Source organism: Oenanthe melanoleuca, chromosome 2 (genome assembly GCF_029582105.1).
Source record: "Oenanthe melanoleuca isolate GR-GAL-2019-014 chromosome 2, OMel1.0, whole genome shotgun sequence".
Classification (NCBI taxonomy): Eukaryota; Metazoa; Chordata; class Aves; order Passeriformes; family Muscicapidae; genus Oenanthe; species Oenanthe melanoleuca.
In genome coordinates, this window is record NC_079335.1 from 132,747,954 (window position 1) to 132,768,628 (window position 20,675).

General features: G+C 39.8%; 1 protein-coding gene across 3 annotated transcripts; it reads right to left on the reverse strand.

The window, feature by feature from the left end:
* Nucleotides 1-460: 460 nt before the first annotated feature.
* Nucleotides 461-20,536, reverse strand: MASTL (microtubule associated serine/threonine kinase like). 3 transcript variants are annotated; one of them, XM_056485720.1, is made up of 13 exons: nucleotides 17,802-19,291; nucleotides 17,004-17,141; nucleotides 15,343-15,482; nucleotides 14,522-14,610; nucleotides 13,095-13,201; nucleotides 12,647-12,782; nucleotides 11,885-12,057; nucleotides 10,679-10,724; nucleotides 9,489-9,823; nucleotides 8,558-8,696; nucleotides 5,236-5,349; nucleotides 5,057-5,158; nucleotides 461-3,597 (listed from the first exon to the last, which is right to left on the reverse strand). In XM_056485720.1, the coding sequence occupies exons 1-13, from the start codon at nucleotides 17,994-17,996 to the stop codon at nucleotides 3,440-3,442; spliced, it is 1,872 nt and encodes a 623-aa protein (XP_056341695.1). In that variant the 5' UTR covers nucleotides 17,997-19,291; the 3' UTR covers nucleotides 461-3,439. The 3 variants fall into 3 exon arrangements, with proteins under 3 accessions (XP_056341695.1, XP_056341694.1, XP_056341693.1); XM_056485719.1 differs by lacking the exon at nucleotides 17,802-19,291 and adding an exon at nucleotides 20,456-20,536 and having other exon boundaries at nucleotides 9,489-10,724; XM_056485718.1 differs by having other exon boundaries at nucleotides 9,489-10,724; nucleotides 17,802-19,290.
* Between the last annotated feature and the right edge of the window lie 139 nt (nucleotides 20,537-20,675).

Genomic DNA, 20,675 nt, shown 5'->3' on the forward strand with positions numbered 1-20,675 from the left:
TCCACCCCCTCGGAGCCGCTCAGCTGGAAGCACTGCAGCAGAGCCAGGTCTAAGTGTGTGCATGGTGCAGCTTTTACATCCTCAGGGCTCTGTTTCTTCTGTTCTGGTGCTGTGGCAGCACAGCAAGAACTGAGGAGATGGAGCCTCCACCCTTTCTTGACTCATTCTAGTTATGCAGAGGAGACTCACACCTTGCAGGAGATTACAAGCCCACTCAGGACTTTGCTCTCCTGCCATTCAGTGCACAAATGCAGCTGGTACTAAAGCCTGCAGGCATGGGCTAGCAAGTTCTGAACTAACTGAAGGACATACACACCTGTACTGGAAGTATTAGGTATTTCCTTACTTAAAGTCACTGCCTTTGCTGAGGTAGTAGGAAGCACTCAGGGTTTCTTTGTGTAAAAATGCATCTGCCGCACTCTGGCAGAGGCAAAAGTAACACAGTGAAAGAAAAACAATATGCAGAAACAACAGTACAACTGCCCTATTTTATTTTATATATTTACACAAAAGTAAAGTGAATTTTTGAAGTGTAAATTTTGAAGTGCAAAGTGAACTTTTGGAGAATGGAGAGGAAAAGTGCATTTTATTGCCAAAGTAACCATGGGTAAACCCAGTCATGCTGAAACTGGAACCTCTGAGCTGAACAACACATGGCAGCACTTCAGCACCTTGGGCCCTGCACACTGCCCCACGTGCATGTGAGCCCAACAGCACGTAAGGGCTGGGAATAACTGTCCAAGACTGCTGCTTCTGTGTAACAAAGTACAATGCTGATCTCTCCAGTAGTTTTCAGATGGTCTATGCTAATGGCTGATAAACTATCTCACAAGATTACCAGGACGCTACAGAGTTTGTGTAGGTTATACACATAAAGTTTAGGCCTTCAGGGAGCACCATGTAATAGCTGGAGTACTTGCCAAGTGGTATTCCACAGTTTCTGAGGATCAGAAACTTTTGCCACCCTGCACAATTATTTATAGCTCATTACTAATGAGAAGAAACTTTAAATATATTTCAGCTACTACATTATAGATTTAAACTTTTACCTGTAGTATTTCAAATCAAGCAACAAGTGGAGCAAAACCAATGGGATTGAGTTGATAAGGAATTTCATGCTGAACAATAAAGCTAGGATTCACCTTTTTAGGAAAGATAAAAGCCCCACCAACCAAAACATTTCACAGCTAACAAAACCACATCACAAATCTCAGTCAACACCTGACATTCAACTCCATATTTGTTATAGAATAAATGCAAGATAATAAAGAGAACAAGGTATTGCAATATTTTCAGGGCTAATTGTGCAAAATTCAAATTTTGGACAGCAGTGTAGTGATAACTTCATATTAAACATTCAGATATGTCAATTGGCCTATTTACTGTTCTATAGATTCTATGTTTTTGTATTTTATTAATCAACTGGTAGAAACTCCATTATTTTCTTTTAGGATAAGTTTTTAATAGAAGCTTACTTGACCCTTGTAGATGATTCAGAACTATTTCAAGGGGTTAGAAAAGATGATACCAGTGCCACCTTGATGGCAATGTGTTATACTGCCAAAAGGGAACAGGTGTAACCACTGTAAAGCACTGAAGACAAAGAGCTGTCGTGGTGTTCACTTTATATTATTTCCTCCACAAATAATCATAGTTAATTCTTGTAAGACTTGCTTTCTTAAACTAGATTACTAGAAATCGAAGAATAAGTTGCATAAAATACCAGTAATTAAGGTATCCTCCTACCCCAGTTTATCATTCTAACTGTACACAGGAAAATCACTAAAGAACTTGTCACTTTCAGAGAGTGTCCATACCACATACTGCTTCAGTAGTGCATTAATTTGTTTGCACCTTTTCTGTCATGTAACAATTGCAGTGAGACTGAACAATTTAGAAGTTTTCTGAAACTGCAGTCCTTAGTAAAGGGAGTGAGATTCACTGCATGTTTTGCAACTTGCCAAATTTGAGTTATCACACCAAGAGCTGGGATTGGTCATTCTGAGCTATTAAGCATCAGCTCTTTTTAAGTCTTTCTAGGAAAAAGACTTTTTTCTTCATCATTCCCATTCCTTTCCCAGCAACCTGAGGGTACAGCAGGAAGCCTGGCAGACACTATTTGCTCAGAATTCCATCAATAATTCTTGTCTTCCAGGAAGGGACAACTCACTACCGCTACAAAGAGTCAGTTAATGAAACCAGAAGGCACTTGGCAAAAATCTCTGGCAAAATGTTTGGTTTCTGGTACATGGCCCTTGGCTGGCAACACCATGTAGGACAAATGATCTTTATCTAAAATGTATTAACCTGAAAAATGAAAATCTCCTTTAAGTTAGACACACCTATGTAAGAAAAATACTGACAATTATTTAAATAGGATTATCTACAAATAAGCCTCTAAAACCTAGCAGCCACAAGTTTTGTATTGCATTTAAAGATAAACTTAAATATACTTATCCCTAATTCAGGCTTATACAGAATATACACTTCTATCTTATATTCTAGTCAAAATCCCAAGCTCTGGCTGTGAGTTTACAGAACAGTCTGTTAGCCTACAATATATTATGGTCTTCAATATTTGGCAGTTTCAGTATGAATACTATTGCTGGAAAACAAAAAATCACCTGTCACCTGACACAAGTGAGCACACACAAACACTGGACATTTTCTATATAAAACCAGTAACTGATAAAATGTATATCCAGTCCAGCTTCCTACATCCCAAATGGCTACAATACAACAACTCAAGCAGAGCATTTGTTTAACAGACTTGCCCCAAGTATCATCTCCCTGCCCCGTTTCTCTAGAACAGGATAATAACCAGAGGAACTCCTGCCAGTCTCACGTGCTACTTCTAGCCAAATTAACCTGGGACACAACTGTATCTTCTCATCCCTTCTTGGGAATAAGACAAACAGAAGACAAGACATTTCAATGCTGCATTAAGATTTCAATTTTCCAACTTGAATAGAAATGACCAATTTTGCACAGTGGACATATATTCACACTGGTCAGAAAGGACTGCTCCCAAACCAGCTTGCCACCACACTGAACCACTAACAGGTAAATTATTAATTAGATACAATTACAATTTATATCCTTTCCCTGTTATGTTTAGCTGGGAAATAAAGCCACGCTTCCTAACTGGAATAATTAATTGCTAAAAAGCCATGGAGCTTTTTACTGCCCAGAGTTACTAGCTCCAAGAAACACAATGCTCTGGCCTCTTAGTAAGGTGCAGTGAAATAAAAAGTAGCATGAAGGCACTTGATACCAGTTTCATACAGTAGTTTCACTTTAGAATAAAGGAGGCTATAATAAAAATAGACTGGCAACTTGAAACACACTAAATTCAGCAAGGAAACTCAGTCAAGACCAAACTAGGGTTTACAAGAGAACATCTAAGTGTGCAAATGGAGAATGGTCACTTATCTTGATGCTACAAACTAAATCCAGACACAGTCAGGTGCTGAGCATTGTTTCTAGCTTCAAAATAAGAGGTGTCAGTCTCATCATCCGGCTGAGGTATAAATGGCATAGTTTGATTCTGGAGATTATCCCAGTCCACCCCATGAAAGAGGGGATGATGCTTCAGTTCTGAAACAGAAATTCACATAAGCATTATAAACTTCCTCATGTCCAAACCCCATAGTAACTTTGTTCCCTCATCTATAACTGTCAGTAGATTTGTTCTGTATTCCTTTTTAGAAGTCCATAAAAGTGCAAACTTCAATTGGGCTTTGATTGCCCCCAACTGTAGTAGAATCAAACTGTTGGCAGGACAAGTAGCTGCCATCCCCATTCATGGAACCTGTTCCACACAGTTCCACTGAGCCAAAAGCAGCTTTAAAGCTACTCTTACCAGAAAGATTGAATTTAGAGAAGCACAGTACTACAACAGCATAGCTGGGATTTCCCAGTACAAAAGGCTTCATGCTGTTGCAATAAAAGGGAGAGCACAAATTTTGGAGAGGGGAAAGAAGATGACAGTGATGGAAACTTAGGTACAACAGGAAAAACTTAATGGTTGTCCTGAAAACTAGCCATCCAACTTCACTTCAGTGAACTATAAATTGGACAAAGAGGCCAGGTAGAGTTGTAAGTCTTGACAAAGAATGGATTTTGAAGAAGCACAGACAGGAAGAAACCATTATGTCATTTATTGTAAAATTCTGCCTTTGACAGGCAATTAGATTTCACTCTAAAATCAAGAAATAAAGACAAGAAATTGTATTTAACTAAAACACCTTAAAATTGTTTTCTGGGAAACTATCAAAGCTACAGGATTTTCTGCTGACAGAATATTCATTCATAATCTTGTGCCTTCTCTATTTTAATTTGGCTTGACTCCAGCTTCTAGCATTTAGTTTCTTTATGTGTAAGTCTTTCCATAGTAATTTCCTTCTCTACTGATTTCTTGAGTAGTTCTCATCAGATTTCTTTCTCTGTTTTCAAAATACCTCACTCTAAATTTCTTTCCATTATCAACTTCCTTTAAATAGAACATAGTCACTGTTAACAATAGCAAATGTTTAAGCCCTTCTACAAGTGAAAAAAAGTAGACTTTGTACAGTATATATTGTCCAACTTAGTATTCTCCCATGCATTCAGCAAAGGCAGGATGATTCCTAAGAAAAACCTGCTGTCTCTAAATGAATTGTTTGTTGTAGGAGGTTTCTCTCCAAAACTATCATCTTTTAATCAAGATTCCCAATGACATTTAGGTTAAAAATTTCAAATACCCCTTTAGATAAGAGGGAACTTCGGTACATCACATGTCAAACGCTAAAAATGCATTGCAGAACAGCAGTAAAGCAAAACAGAAGTTCAATTAAAAACTTAAAAACTAACAAAACAACCCAGCCCCAGAATTGCCTTGTTGAGAAAGGAAAAACCCCACAAGAAATGCAGAAAATACCACAACTTGTTAAGTGCTGTGGAACCTAGTGAGGCATCGAAGTTTATAAAGTAAACTACGTTTACTCTAAGTTTCAGGAGGAAGAGATCACCATTTAAAAATCTGCAATTAGTTGCAAAGAACAGTTTTAATACTAACCCTTCAGTCCAGCCCTCTTAGTAGTGTCAATTGTTAGAAGAATATCTATTGCATTCTGGGCATTATCAGACAGCTTTTCTTCAGCCTCAGGCCAGGGAATATCTACAGACAAAGATACAATTGAGTTGGTAACTCAAACTATAAAACAAATATTGGGAATACATACTGAAACAGATTACCTCTTTTCAAAATATTTTGGAAGACTTGCGTTGGTGTTTCATCATTAAAAGGTGGAATTCCAGTTAGAAACTCAAACAGACAAACTCCAAGGGCCCACCAGTCTACAGCAGAACCTGGTAAAAGAAATCCACATTGTTACACTTACACACAAATGATACTTGCAAAGACTTAAAGATTAGCAAAAACTGAAGATATTTAAATTCTGCAAGTTTCTTGAAAATCATGAAGAGACAAGTTGTATGTAATATTCATGCAGGTTAAAAATATATTAAAAGGCTTGTTAAAGTCACTCTGCTCCTTAGTTTATTATAGGTAACACTGGGATTTACTGATAAAACCAAGGGGGCTCTTAGTAGCAATCTAATTATCAACTCCCATCACAGAGAATCCAGGAGCTGAATTCTCCAAGAGTTTGTTTTGTGATTAGAATTAGATGTCTCATGATTACAGCCTGGATGAGTGCTCCATGTTCCACCTCTGCCCTTCTCTTGGTTCTTTAAGAAGTTTCAAACTACTGAACTTAATTTTTGTTTGTATAAATTATGGTGAACATCATGAAGACAGCTTGCAGAAATGAGCCAGCACACAGTGAAGCTGGCATTACCTTCCATTACACTGAATTGACTGGGGCAATATGTAGCTATTAGCCATCTCTGTTTTGTTATTAAATTGTTCTGGTTTTCCACATTCCAGGTGTTTGGCTTTCTGCCAATCTCTCCTGTTAATCTACATTGAAACCAGCAGGCAAAGCAATCCCAGACACCACTGCATGCATTTTATGCTTTCTGTATCTTCAAGCCATGCCCACTCTACTGTTTAAAAGAATAGATGCCACAACTGCTGTTAAAAAAAAAAATAAAAAAAAAATTGAAAGATAATAAATCTAATTATTCTTGGCTTTTTGGCATATAAAAGTATCTAAGACACCTCCAAGCAAACAAACTGAGCCATTTCACAAAGACTACTGTTAAGTTTAGAAATGCGGAAAACCAAAGTGTTTAACCAGTAACCTAACACACTTTTAGCACCTCCTAACAGCAGTAAGAGTAGCCCCACCAAGCTAAGCACATCAAAGCAGTGCATTCACATCCACTGTTGTTAGAGTACCTGGATGTTCAGTAAAATACTCCCAGCTCCAGTCAAAGTCTAATAAGATCACAACTCTCAACAATGTAATAACCAGGTTTTAGCAGCAATTTTTCCCACACAAAGTCTAACTAAAATTAGATTAACTCCTACCATATTCCTGTTAAACAGGAGCCAAGGAAAGCATGAAGCTGTGCTGGGGAGGTTTAGGTGGGATATTAAGAAAAGCTTTTTCACCCAGAGGGTGGCTGGGCACTGGAACAGGCTCCCCAGGGCAGTGGTCACAGCACCAAGCCTGGCAAGGGTTCAAGGAAGTGTTTTGACAGTGCTCTCAGGCACACGGTGTGACTCTTGGGGCTGCCCTGGGCAGAGACAGGAGTTGGACTCAATGATCCTTGTGGGTCCCTTCCAACTCAGCATATTCTACGCTTCTGTGATTTGAAGCAAGAAGCAGCAACACCAAGTTTTGAGCACTTAAATCTTCTTCACCCATAGGCAAAGTAAATCAGACTGTCTGCAATAAAATGAAAGGCATCAATGAGAAAAGCCAGAAAGTCTCTGGCTTTACCTCCTATTACACAATTTAAGAATGCTGACTTTCCTTCTAAAGTACATGTTCACATGTGTAATTTTTGATAGCTTAGTCACATTGATATGATGTTTCCTGACCCTGTGAGCATCTCATATTTTTATGTGAAGGCATACTGGACATGCCTTTCTATATAGAATGGTCTCAGAAACTGTGATCTGGTTATACTTTGACTGTTCAGTTATGCTGAACACTTCAGTTCTGCACAGGATATAGAAAACTCACCAGAGATCAGAGTCCCTGCATATGAAAAGACAACGAAGTTAAAATATTACAATTATTGCTAAAAAACCCCATAAGAAATACAAACACTGAACATCATCAAGTATGATTCTCTGAAGGCATAAGAATGAAGATTTATTTTTTTTTATAAGGTAGGATCCCACAATAAAGAAAGATGGCAATGTTAAATCTAAATTAGAAACAAAACTAAAATAGTTTTGTAGCATTATTAATTTAGGATTGAAACTATGTTTACAAGCAGCTCAACATGCAAAATATTTATTAAGGGAAAATCTGGAGTTCCAAAATCCCTGGCTTCACTGAAGGTAATTGGAGATTTGTAATTTCCTGACAAACTCCAGACTCTGCAAGCTTTCACTGAAGTCCTGAAAACCCAGTAACCACTGAGAAATCAGCCTGTGACCAAGTTTCACATTGTCTAAGTAGCACTGATTACACTTCCAAAATATTATCCAGTTTTAACACCTGCCAGATAACCAGAAATCCTAAATGGAAGTGCAAAACAGCAATTACATATGTTTAGTATTTTCAGTTTTTACCATTAAATTGTTAAATCTCTTCAGAGAGTTTTAGTTAATTTATATTAGCAGAATTTTATTGCTCCACAGGATAGTGATCACTACCTCTCAATTAAGGTCTCTCATGTAATCTTTCCAAGGCTTGCAGCTCTACAACTTTGTTAAAGATAGATACATTGTATTTCATTTTTGTCAATGCTTCTTGCAAGTTAGCAGAAAACTATCTCAGACTTTTTGTTAATCTCAGTGGATCTCAGAAAGTGAGACTAAGAAACTTATGCCCTTCAAAATTATGCTATTTTAGTACAGTATTTTGAAAACAAACAAACAAAAAATAAACCCCAAAAACCAACCTCCAAAAATCTGATGGCTATTACTGCACCCTTGTACAGAAGATCCTGTCAGGTTTCTGAAGTGTTTCATGAGGTCATTCAACTCAATAACTGATTTTAAGGCAACTTCATAAAATTGTCTGGCTTCACATAACTTTAATATCAATAAACACAGAAGACATTCTAAAAATAATCAGAGGTTTAAGCCTTTCACTCTAAAATTTCACTGAATTCCCCCTCACCCATCCCAAAGAATCTTTAAGGGCACTCAGGATGATCAAGTTGTTATTCCTAAGCCACATACAAGTCTCAGGCTGCCAAAGCAGCTTCCAATGCTAATTGGCAGTGAACAAGACTATGATGGACAACCAAAACCTCTGGCTATGAGAAAGCAGTAAATGAATGGAAGGAATACCTGAAGCAAACACAGCCATCCACGGTGGCACTGGCTATTTTTAAAGAATTCCAAATCTTATTGCTTGAAGGGTTTACAGTTCAACAGACACTTCGAAATGTAAAGATGCCACCTTTCAAGTACTGACAGAAGGCTTACCATGAGGCTGTGTCAAAAGCAGCTCAGGTGCCAGGTAGTCTGGGGTCCCCAGGATGCGTTCACCTTCTACAGGGGCAGCTCCCCTTCGAACACTCTTTGGAGTTCTGTATGGTGTGCCTGCATCCCCTCGAAGAGGGGTCTGAAAATATGGAACAAGGATTTCAGATGTCAAACAAAACCAGCTCACAAACTCCTATCTCTAGGTTTAGCCATGGATCCAATAATTGATACTTAAGTTCAAGTCAAGAACGAGTCACAGAACATTCCCTGAAAAGCATGTGTGAAATGTGCCTGCATTGCTTTATCTCAACAGTCTTGAAGCATAAAGATGCCTACTCTTTGAGAAACTTTTTCTTCCTCCAGTGTCACATCTAGCAGCTATCACGTTTATACCAATCTTTGTAATAGGCCTGTAATTGGCACTTGACAGAATACAATACACCATCACTTTTACCAGGATAAAAAAAAAAAAGAATGTAGCAAGTACAATGGCAGTTACCTGCAGCTGAACAGCATTCACAGACTGTTGGGAAGAGTGCAGAACAAAAAAGCAAAAAACCAAATACTTCCCATTACATTAGGAAACCTATAACTGCTCACAGAAAATACGACACTGCACTAGGAGCAGAACGAGAGAAAACAGCACAGGCTTATTTTAATCAATTCACTGTAACAGCAAAGATTTCTCAGAGATGGACAGTTAATGCATGCTGAGCCAAAGGCAAACCAGTGAACATAACACTACTGCTAAATTCTTGCAGAAATTATAATTTTGGCTTACACAAGTGCAGCGGGTGAAACACTTTCAGCAAAGGTAATTTTGACAGACTACCTCAAACTACTTGAGTTTTTCCTAAATTTACCACTGAAATAATTTCAGGTCCTTAAGGTCCAATGCATGAACAAAGTTTCTATCTGCCTCCTTACTTACCTGATAGATGTGATATGGTCTTCCTTTCTGTAATGGAGTGATAGCTGTTGGGTAAGAGCCACTGCAAGCAGGTGAAAGATCCATTATATCTAAGGAAGCCATGCTGCAAGGCTCAGATATATTGGATACATTAATTGGACTATTATAACTCCGAAAAACAACAGCATTTTTTTTAAAGAGACTCAGTGCTTCCATCATCTTTTCTGAAGGAGAAGATACTGTGTCAAGGTAAGTTTCATCCATGTGCTTCTGGTCATTATCCTTTTTCTGATGTAATGGCTTGCAGTCCTGGACTGTGTGTGCCTCCTCTCCATCCTGTGCGGCATCTCGGGACTCTGGTGATGTTATTAGCACACCTTCAGGTTTTGCTTCCTCAAAGGAGAGGTCTTTAACACTCCTGTCCAAATCTAAAAGCTGTTTTTCTAGATGGCTTTCTGTAACAGACACTTCAGGAAGTATGTCAGAATCTGCACTGAAGACATCTAAAGGTTTTTCATCATCAGTGCATAAAAAACTTGAGCTCATGTACTCCTTTTCATCATCCTTTCCACAGTCTGCATCCAGATCACACATAAGATTTTTAGCTACAGTTGGAGTAAGTGATCTTTCTACTGTTTCCTGGTTACTAACAAAACTCTTAATTTCTTCCTTGCTTTTGCAGCTGTCACATAGGCATCCATCATTACAAAGCATTAAGGATTGAATTTCTGTTGTCAAACCTGTCCCTTTGTTTGCTGGAAATTCTGAGATCTGACAGCCACGTTTATATTCCGCATTGCTTTTTTTAACATAATTAAGTTCCTGACAAGGACTTGTGTCAACTGATTCAAAGCTTCTTTTTACACCTGGCTTTTCAAACATTTCTTCCTCTTTGACAGGCTCATTCTGCCTTGAAAGTGACTGTTGTAACCTGGAAGTCTCTGCTGTTTCATAACTAGTGTCTCTTTTATTTACAAAGACTTTTTCTTTCCAAATCTTATTTTCAGAAATACACTTTCTTACTATGCCTTTCACATCCAGAGTGCTCACGGGAGTATCTGTTATATCCAAACGTTCACTTCCCATCTTCTGCCTACTGCCAGAATCATCACTGGCAATGGGAGAAATGGCAGACTCAAGTTCTTTTCTCTTTAAAACTTCAATACCTTTGCTATTTGGCAACAAAACATTTGAAAGGACATCTGACTCACTGTTACTGGTTTTGCGTGTTGTAGAATGAGGTTCATCTTCATTTTGCTGCAAAAAAGCACATTAAGTTTTTGACTATCAAGAAAAATATGATTACAGCATTGCAGAAATGTTTAACTTTAAATACTTTATTACGACCTCCATAATAAAATGCAGATTTGCAAGCATTATAACTCATTCTAACTACCACCAGTAAAAAACCATACTTCAAAACACAAAATAAAATCATTACTAAATTAATGATAACTTGATAATTTGACTTAAGAACATAAAATAAGCTTGCTAGAATACAATAGAAAATGCCATATTTTTATATTCCAGAGGATGACAAAATAGAGCAATGGAAGCTGTATTTGTGATTTTATTTTAATAAGTTAAGCTACAGAAGTTTTTAGTTTCCAAGAAAGTCCAAAGGAAAGAACCCACTCATAGTACCCTGTAGTATATTGCACTTCAGAGATGACAAAAGGAAAATCTGATCTTACTAATGTTTTGATAACACAATATTAAAACCAAGGCCTAAGAAACAGATAGAAGAGAATAATAAACTATTTTAAATGTAAGATGTTCTGTATGCTCTGAAGAGGAATCATGACAAGGAGCTACATAGCACAGCAGCATTTTCTTTTAGGTTTGTGTTTGTGCAGAATTTCATTAACACATTAAAATAGGAGAAAATATTTTAGGATAAAATATTATCAGCTATAATTATTGGTGCTCAGTTAGTTGATATAAAACTCTTCAGTAATAAAAGCTTGAAACTTTTCAGTTTAACAGCTAGTAGAAGTTTGAAGTGGATTTTATTGTCTTCCCAAGTTCTGTCTTTTAAAGAAATTCTTTTGCTCGCAATGCTGAGCAAATGAAGCTATAGGGATAAGGTTGGCTTCCAAAAAGCCACTGCTCCCAGCAGTGCCCACCTTGTGCAGGAGAGGGCTAAACCAGCGATAGTTAGTGAAGACTTCTCTTTCACTCCTTTGCTGCAGGCTCAATAGCATTTGCTTCTCCTGCTATATTGCACAGGACTAGTATTTCTTTGATCCAAAATCCTACTTAACACAAATTACAACCCCTGCTCCTTCTGCTGTAGGAAAGTTTCTCAACACTTAAAAATAACTGAGGCAAGTAAGTAAGTAGAAAACATTTGCAACACTGCACACACAAGTACAAACTAATTTTAATTTAGAGCGGGAAGATGAAACAGTCCTGACCTCTACATCTTTCCCCCACCTGGGGCTGCTCCACTTTTCTGATTCCACACTGGACATGTGTGTGTGAGACTGACTACTGACACTGGAGGAACCAAACCTGTTTCTTGACTGAAGCAGAGTAGGAGTTAAACTCCTCGCTGGCATCACAGGTGTTAATTGAGAATTATCCAGATCTTAAGAGAAAAAAAAATTCAAATGTTGATACAAATAGGCAACATATACTGACTGACCTCATATTATGTTAAGCTTTCACATCAAAAGAAGCTAAGGAAAGCTAGGTGTGACAACAATTTCTCTTGTCACCTTCCCTGCATAGTCAATTCACACATTTTTTTGAATTGGGAACTTGCCAAGAATGTAAAAGCAGTACATTAGCAGAATAGTTGCCTTCTTACTCGTTTCAGGTTAGAAATGAGAAAGCAGCAAGATAAGACAATTTAAATAAAAACATACAATGGTGTATTTAATAATTTTCAGTGAAAGTATGTCAAGAACTGACACTATTACTATAAAATGTTAAAGAGTGATTTTGAATTCAGGGGTCACGATTTGAAAAAACCCAATCAAACAAAACCACTTTAGAAGACGACATAAGAAGTGTAGGTGAAAAATGTCATATGTAAAGCACTGAAGGAATGGTGGAGAGCAAGACACCAATAGAATCACACCTTTTATGAAGTGGGTCCACACTACACATATAAAAATAAGAGACCACAACCTTATAGCCAGGGTATTCCTCTGCACAAGGCCTGGTATACTCACGTGTTCTGAATAATTTAGTTGAACGAGGGGTATTTTCCTTTTGGGCCACAGGTACAGGAGAAACCACTCCATGCAGACTGTCAGATGACTGACTTGATTTGGGCCCTGGCACTTTCATTCCTACAGGAGGAGTATACTAACAAGCAGAAAGAAGCATAGTTAAAAGTTAATGGAGTCCAAAAAACTCTCAATCCAGGATTGAGAGTGTAATTCAGCCACTCTTCATGTTTGCATTGGAGCTTGGCCATGCCCATTAAAAAGTCAGTAATTCAAAATGCAGTCCAAGATAATCACATCAGAATTTTGAAGTACTCTAAACATATCATAAGTCATTCTACCAGCTGGCAGAAGGGATGCAAGAATAGCCCTTATCATGCCAACTAAATAAACTAAATAACTAAATGAACTATAAGGATGAATTACTTCAAAGATAGTGAAAATTACTTACAAAGCCCAGAGAACTGATGAGAGACAACAATTGTCCTGGAGTACGTGAGTAGTCCTGTTTTGGCTTTGCCATTGATGGGGTAGTAAGGATATCTATCATATTTATTTCTACAGAAGAAAAAACCCCAAAATCAAGGTCAGGTTTTCATTTTGATATTTAAACAAAGGCAAAGTTGCAGACACTTACTTAAGTTTCATGAAGAAGAAAAAATTTAGGCACATACTCAACAAATATACAAATGAAGCCACCAAAACCAGTTGAAGACTTACCTGTACATTCTTATTTAACACAATGTGTTTTTTCTTACATATCTGTACATTTATAGATACAGAAGTTATAGAAGTCAAATTTCTTTTCCAGTATACTATGCTAAAAGCACTACATTTTCTAATTTGATATCAGCTTTGGTTTTTAGGCAGCAGTTGTAGCTTATGGCTTGTGGAATAGGACACTAAATTTGATTCCAAACCTGCATCACTCCAAAAGACATCTCAAAAAAGCTACACAAGAATTTTTCCTAGGTGAAAATTCAACCTTAGATATCTTTTTCTTTGCTCACTAGCAGTAAGTAGCTTTAAAGCTTCCATATAATGTTCAACTATACACAATAACCTGCCCCATTAGAATATCAGTTAAAGAAGTATCTGATAAAAAATACAGAATACCTAAGATTTTCCTTTATATTCTTAAAACCATGAATCGAATTCCACAGACAACTCTGAATTTCTACATTCCTTTAACTATATAAAAAGGATGTATCCTCCAGCAGCTGTCTCAAAAAAACTGAACTGGTGCTGTGCAGCATGAGTTTGGATGATCTGGCTAAGGAGGTTCAAACCAGTTCAAAAATTGGCTATTCACCTTCAGATCTGCAGCCTGTGCCAGACAGTCATGACTATTCAGCTGTATTTTCTGATGAAAAGAGAACATTCACATGCCAAAGCACTGATCTAATCTTCTTTTATGGACTTAGCACCTCCCCTTATTCCTCAAATTGATGACTGGAATGTCCCAATTAATTTTTTGGAAATTAATTTATACAGGACTGAGAGACACCAACTGAAGGGCAGAAGTAGTCAGAGAAACAGGAACAAGCCAGAAATATTCATTCACCCATTCAAATCTCCTAGCTGACTTCAGAAAACTTTGAAAACATATCCCTCCAAAGAAAGGGGTCTAGATTATATTTCATACACCCTTGTCCCAAAGAATAAGTATTTTATCTTCTGAAGTGCAATGCAAAGAGCAGACCTCTTACTAGCACATAGCTAATCAGTACTTACCTATTAGAAATCAGGTATTACTGCAACATTTGCACTTATCTAATTGAAAGGTGCCCTTTACAGGGATGCAAAGTATTCAAGAATATGGAAATGTGATGCAAAAATACATTTTAATACGAACAAAAGGATAGAAACAACCCTTACCTCTATTCAGAGTAACTCTGGAAAGCCCAAAGTCTGTCAACTTTATATGTCCCTGATTAGAAATGAGCATATTGTCTGGCTTCAAATCCCTGAAAATATGAATACAGGCGAAGTCAGCAAAAAGAGCACTGAACAACACAAAGAAAGCTAACTGCCCAGAAACACTCAAAACAAAACACTGTTGTTTAACAGTAACATCTCTCAGCCAGCAGAAGATTCCAATTTGAGGAACACACCAAAAGAATTAAATATACTTTGCAATAAATATGGCACAAACATCTCAGGCTTTGTAAAAATGAGCATGCATGTCAAGAGTTGCATATTTTGTACTTCAGCAGGTTCAACAAGCGTCCTACACAAGTAGCATCATCACAACACTCAGTAATGAGCAGCTCCTAGAGGTGACAAGCAAACCTCCCAGAAGGAGTTTTCATGTAGCTCTCTGTAGAACTGCTGAATGCAAAAAGGACTCTCACTATAGGGGAGCATCAGGGTAGCCAGTGTCCCTTTGTCCTACAGGCTCATGTGTGCAGTACCCAGAGGGTTCCTAAACCTTCACAGCTGCTAATACAGCACTGGACTGGGGAAGAGCTGGCAGGGGAAAGCAGTGGGGCTTTGTGTGCTCAGCACACATGGACAGATTCTATTTTAGCCATTGTTTCAGGACATTGCTGCAGTGCACACATGAAAAAAGAGCTTCCAGGAGCTCCAGCTAATGAACTGGTAGCTGCCACAATGAAATGGTGATGGTTATGTGTTAGAGTGAAAAAATAAAAAACCCAAACTACCAAATACTTATTTGTAAAAAAAAGAAATTTCACCTGTGGATTATTCCATGCCTATGAAGATAGTCAAGAGCCAATGCTGCTTCAGAAATATACTTAACAGCCATTTCTTCATCAAAATATCCATAAATATGGAGAAGAGATTTGACATCTCCACCAATAAGGTACTCCATCACCTGTCATTCAAGCATTTAAATTTTAAACTTAAAACACATTTCAAAATTGCAAGCAAAATACAAAATAACTTTCACATTTCAAAGAGCAGAAGCAGATAGAAGTACCTTTGTGCAAACCTCATTTCCCACACAATACTTCTCACTTGGATAAAATAATTAAAGTTTCATATAACAGCATACATTAAACATTTTTCTTACTCTAGACCTTTGCTTAGATTACATTTAGAAGCTAATTAAAAAGCTGCCTACAGCTTTTGAGAGCTAACTACAGAAAAATTTCTATATTATAAATATTATACATTTCTATATTGAATATTATATATTTTAATTTATACTTTTATTTCTATATTTAGCTTAATATTGTGTATGTCCATAGTACAGAAAATGAAGTGCAAAGCATTCCTGTGAAACTCAAGGCCTGAAGCCAAAGACAAACTGTTCTATACAAATCAAAAGTATCTCAATACTTTATTTTGCAATCATTTATACATAATATTAAATTCAGACCTGATCTTTGTGAAATAAGTAAAAATTGTGAAAAATGCAAATAGTTGGAGTTACTGTGAATTTAAGACACATGAAAAAGAGTGGGGAAAAAATACACACACCCAGTGAACCATTTTGCAGACACATTATGATGGTCCATGTCATATTCAAAATAAAACAGAAGTCAGCAGGGCTTCTGAAGCACACTCTGATATCAAGAATGAATTTAGGAGGTTTTGGTCAGGAAATCTTCCAGTACTTACATTCCAATACACAGTGTTCTTCCACAAATATATAAACACACACACATATATATATACATATATACACACACACAGACATGATTCTAGCATCTTCTTTACACATCCTTCACCCTGAAGTCCCCTACTCCATTCAGCAGTTCAAGAGATTCCAGAAAAAGAAGCTTTTGTTTAGACTCAAAATGCATTGTAGGAGAGCATAGCAACCTTGTCTCAGAATTTCATCAAGCTGTTCCCTAAGTGTGCTTACAGAAATCCACACAAATTGTGCCAGACCCTCTGCAGACAGTCTGAATCCTTATGTGGAGGCAGGATATATACCCATACACAAGTCCTGCTGTGCCCCACAGCACTCTGTGAGGATCAGCATTTTGTTTTGCCACTCAGTTATCACCTTGTCATGTAGGCCAACAACGGTAACAAAATTTGAGCACTGGCAATAAGTAAAATATATTTCCTTTAAGTGAGCCATGGAGTATCCTCTAGTCACTTGACTTCTGCTTGAATAGAATGATTTCTTGTTTTCCCCAAGATTTCTACATGTTTCTAAGACAGAGTAGCTATTAGAAAAGTTTCTCTTGTAACAGAGGGGAACATTGGTGGAAAGAGCCCAAAGACACCAGAGGAAGAGAAATATTTTACTTGTTCAACCATTCTGAAAAAGATGTAAAAGTGACTAAAGAATATCATCACAAAAATGTTTCAAAATAGTACTACAGTTCACACTCAATTTTCAAGACTATCACAAAATGCCGAAGCCAATTTTTTTACTTACTAAATAGATGTTGTTTGCTGACTGAAGTGAGTAGTATAAGTGCACAATGAAAGGACTTTTACTGAGAGCCAATGCATCCCTCTCTGCCTGCACCTGGTGAACCATATTTTTGTTGATCATGTCTGCTTTTTTCATCACCTGAAAAACAAAACAGAGCACACAAATTATTTAACTTCAAAATGCCCACAATAAAACCACATAGAGACAAACAGCTCCGCAGAGCAATGCCTATTTTGCATGACTGTTTTTATGCTTCCTATTCTTCGTGCACTATGTAGCTTGTTATAATCCTTTTAATCACAAAGTTTGCACAATTGGTAAAGCTCTCACTAACGACAAGCCTAGATTTTAGTCCTTTGTATACCAACATAGAAAAACAGGTTTTTGTTGGGTTTTTTTAAAAATACTTACTCAGCATGAACGTTTTTCATAATTTATTCTCGTCTTGTCTCAGAGGCGGTGCTTTAGCCCCGGCAGACGCAGCAGCTGAGGGGGCTCAGCTACGGCAACTGTTTACAACCAAGAAGCCAACAGCGCTCTGGCGCTTGGCAAGGTTTTTGTTTATTTCCCCTTATTTAAAGTACTTACAAAAGCAGCTGTCGTTATCAGAGATCCCCTGACCAAACCCCACAGGACTTCAGCGGGGTGAGAGAGGGGCACGGCCGTGCGGACAGGACACCGGGTGTGCAGGAGCAGCGGCGCTCCCCGAGGCCTAGGGCTCGTACCGGGGCCACACCTGCCCGTCTCCTCAGGGCGCCCCTTCCCCGCACGGCGCTGGCGACCCCGGCGACACCTCACCTTCACGGCATAGAGCCGGCCCGCCTTGCGGCCCAGGTACACCTTCCCGAAGGCGCCGCGGCTGATGGGCTTCACGATGGTGAACTCCTCGATGGAGGGGGGCCGGGGGACCTCGACGCGCGTCGGGCCGGCGGCTGAGGCGGCGCCGGGGCCGGCAGCATCGCCCCGCTCCCCCGCGGGCCGCTCGGGTGCCATGACGCGCCCGGCCCGGGCCCGCCGCGGTTCAAAGCGGCCCCGCCCGCCCGCGCCGGCACCAACGGCAGCGCGAGCTCTCGCGAGACCCCGCGCGCGGCCGCGGCCATGGCGGAGCGGGGGGTGTCGCGGTGCTCCCGTCCTGTGCCGCCCTCAGAACGTGCCCGCCACAAACCACCGGACCTGCGGGCTGGCTGCTCGCTGCTCGAGGCGAGGTTTTCCTGCTTGGCTCTAGGTTGTAACTTGCTATGATCAAGTACTGTCCCCCCATTCCCATGGGAGGCTTGAAGGTGTAGGAATTAAACAGAGCTTGGTGTGAGGCATCAAAGAACTGGAAAATAATATTTGTTTAGAAAGAAATAATGACTTTGGGCCCACATTATCATTTTCTCATATGTTTCGCTCACACCTAAGTACAAGGTACATTTGGATAACACCCTGGGGCACAGGGTGTGATAGTTGTGGTGTCCTTTGCAGGGACAGGAATTGGACTCTGGTCCTGATAGGTCCCTTCCAACTCAGGGATATTCTATTTGTTCTATAATTTTCTCACACTTGCATACTTGATAACTCCAAGACCTGTGTCCAAATGGCACAGCCAGGAGGGTTTGTGTGCCAGAGAACATGCCCTGTCCAGTTCTCACTACTGCTGCTCATCCCTCACTGTCTCTTGGCATTCTCTGGCAAAGCGCTCCCTGGGTGGATCTCTTCTGATCAGGAGTTAGATTAATGTATTGGTTGCTTCCCACCAATTCTTGATTACTTCATCTGACATTTATCTTAAGCAGGGCTGTTCCACAATTTGTTTCCTTATTTTGCGTATCTCCATGGCTACATTCTGCCTCCTTCTTGTGACAGCAGGGGCAGGGATGGCATTTACAGTGTACTCTGACCTAGCTTCAGAAGCCATCCTTCTGTTCCCAGAGCACAGCCCTTCTGCTCTGTTTGCACTGCACAGCCCTCAGTGTTTACCAGTTTTACTGCTCTCAGCTGTGTTTTTGGTCACTTTTTTAACCCTTGCCTCACTGCTTTTATGGTGGTTTCACATATGCATTGCTGTTCATGTTTCATTCACGCTGATCATAATTGTTGTATTGCAGTCTGTGCATCAGCGAAGAGCTATTGCTGTAGAGGTCAGTGCACAACAGTGGGTCTCCTTTCTCACTGCAGAGTAGTCATTAGGCCCTTGTTTTGCTCCAAGATACATCGCTTATAATCTGACCCTGCTCAGAGAGGCCTTGCTTGAGACCTGTGAAGAGCTGCTCTCCCACAGATCCCAGCAATATGTGCAATTTAATAAGCAAACATGTTCTAAATTAGCTTTTTGTAATGGTATTAAATACAATTTATCCTTGTCTGTGTTTGTCATTTAACTCTGCAACGTTAGTTTAGGTGTGTCTCACTGGATGCAATGCCAGTGGAAAAATCCAGCTGAGAGAAGGGGAGGGTGCTTCTTGTGCTGGCACCCTGAGCACACCTCAGGTTATGCCAGCAATGAAAGTGCATCAGGAACGTGCATTCCATTACAGCCTGAGCTCACTGGAGAGAGGGCAACACCTTCCCTCCCTTCCCTCAAGGCACCATGAGCCATTGTACAGCTACGTGGAAAACTGCTTCATGGACTGGATCTAGGTAAATGTTCATGACCTTTTAGGGTTTTTTGCTGTTGTCAGGTGAGGTTTCTGCCAAATCAGCAAGCTGAGCTACATGACTTTGATCATGAGAGTGCTAGTGGAAAATAGAAGAGATGTACACAAAGGCAGCGGGAGGCAGCAGTGGGGCTGTGTTCATCCAGCTCCATAAGCTGGTGTGGGGTAGCACTTTCAGTGAAGAGCAGTGGTCAGGTGAAAGAAAGAAAATGCTTATAAATCCCTCAAAAATCGGCTTTATGGGAAGTCCAGTAAGCGACATCTGTAGCCTTTCTGTTATCCACTGGTATAGTTGATCCATCATAGAAAGCCACTAGGTTGGTCGGAGAAGATTTTCCCTCAGTGAAGTTGTGCTGGCTGTCTCAAATCACCTCCCTATCCTCCATTGCTTTAGAAATACCACACACTTGGGTAATCTTTTGTTTTGAGGAAAAGCAAAGACAATCGCAAGACAAATGGGCTGTCTGGACGACAGATGGGAGTAAAGTCAGGACTGAGCAGTAACTGGGGAAATTCTGGCAGTGGGAGACTCTGACCACCAACTCACTGACCACATACTCAAAACGGACCCCAGACTCAAGTGGAAGGAAGAACTGCACCTGCAGACTGATTACCATGAGAAGCGAGACCTATAGCTAGCAAATACCGGGTTGAAGTCTAATTAACGAAAGACATATGTAATTAGTAACCACTGAATGTTGATGTCGTTGTTAAAATGTATAGTGTCAAGTTTTATGATTGGTAAACCAGCCTTTCGTGGGTCACCACCTCTGTCCCTACTTCGTGCAAATTAGAAAAAAAAATTAGAAATACCTCGCCTGGGTATGTGAATTGGCGCTGCGCGCCGGTTAACGAGCCCGCGTTCCGGACAACACCCGGGGGCGATGACACCGAGCAGGGGCAGGTGCCTCTGGCAGCTGCACCACCGCCGGCTGAGAGCGGCTCCCCCGCGGGGCCCTGCCCGCCCCTCCGCCCGGGCCCCCCCGGCCCCGGCGGCGCCCGCTCCGCTCTTCCGCCTGCGCCTCGAGCCGGC

Excerpts from the sequence above, each read along its gene's own strand:
- MASTL (XM_056485718.1), bottom strand. The coding sequence starts at position 17,996 with ATGGCACCCGAGCGGCCCGCGGGGGAGCGGGGCGATGCTGCCGGCCCC. Across the intron at positions 15,483-17,003 it reads CAGCAAACAACATCTATTTA|GTGATGGAGTACCTTATTGG; the intron begins GTAAGTAAAAAA and ends CTTGAATGACAG. Across the intron at positions 14,611-15,342 it reads AGGCATGGAATAATCCACAG|GGATTTGAAGCCAGACAATA; the intron begins GTGAAATTTCTT and ends TCATATTTTCAG.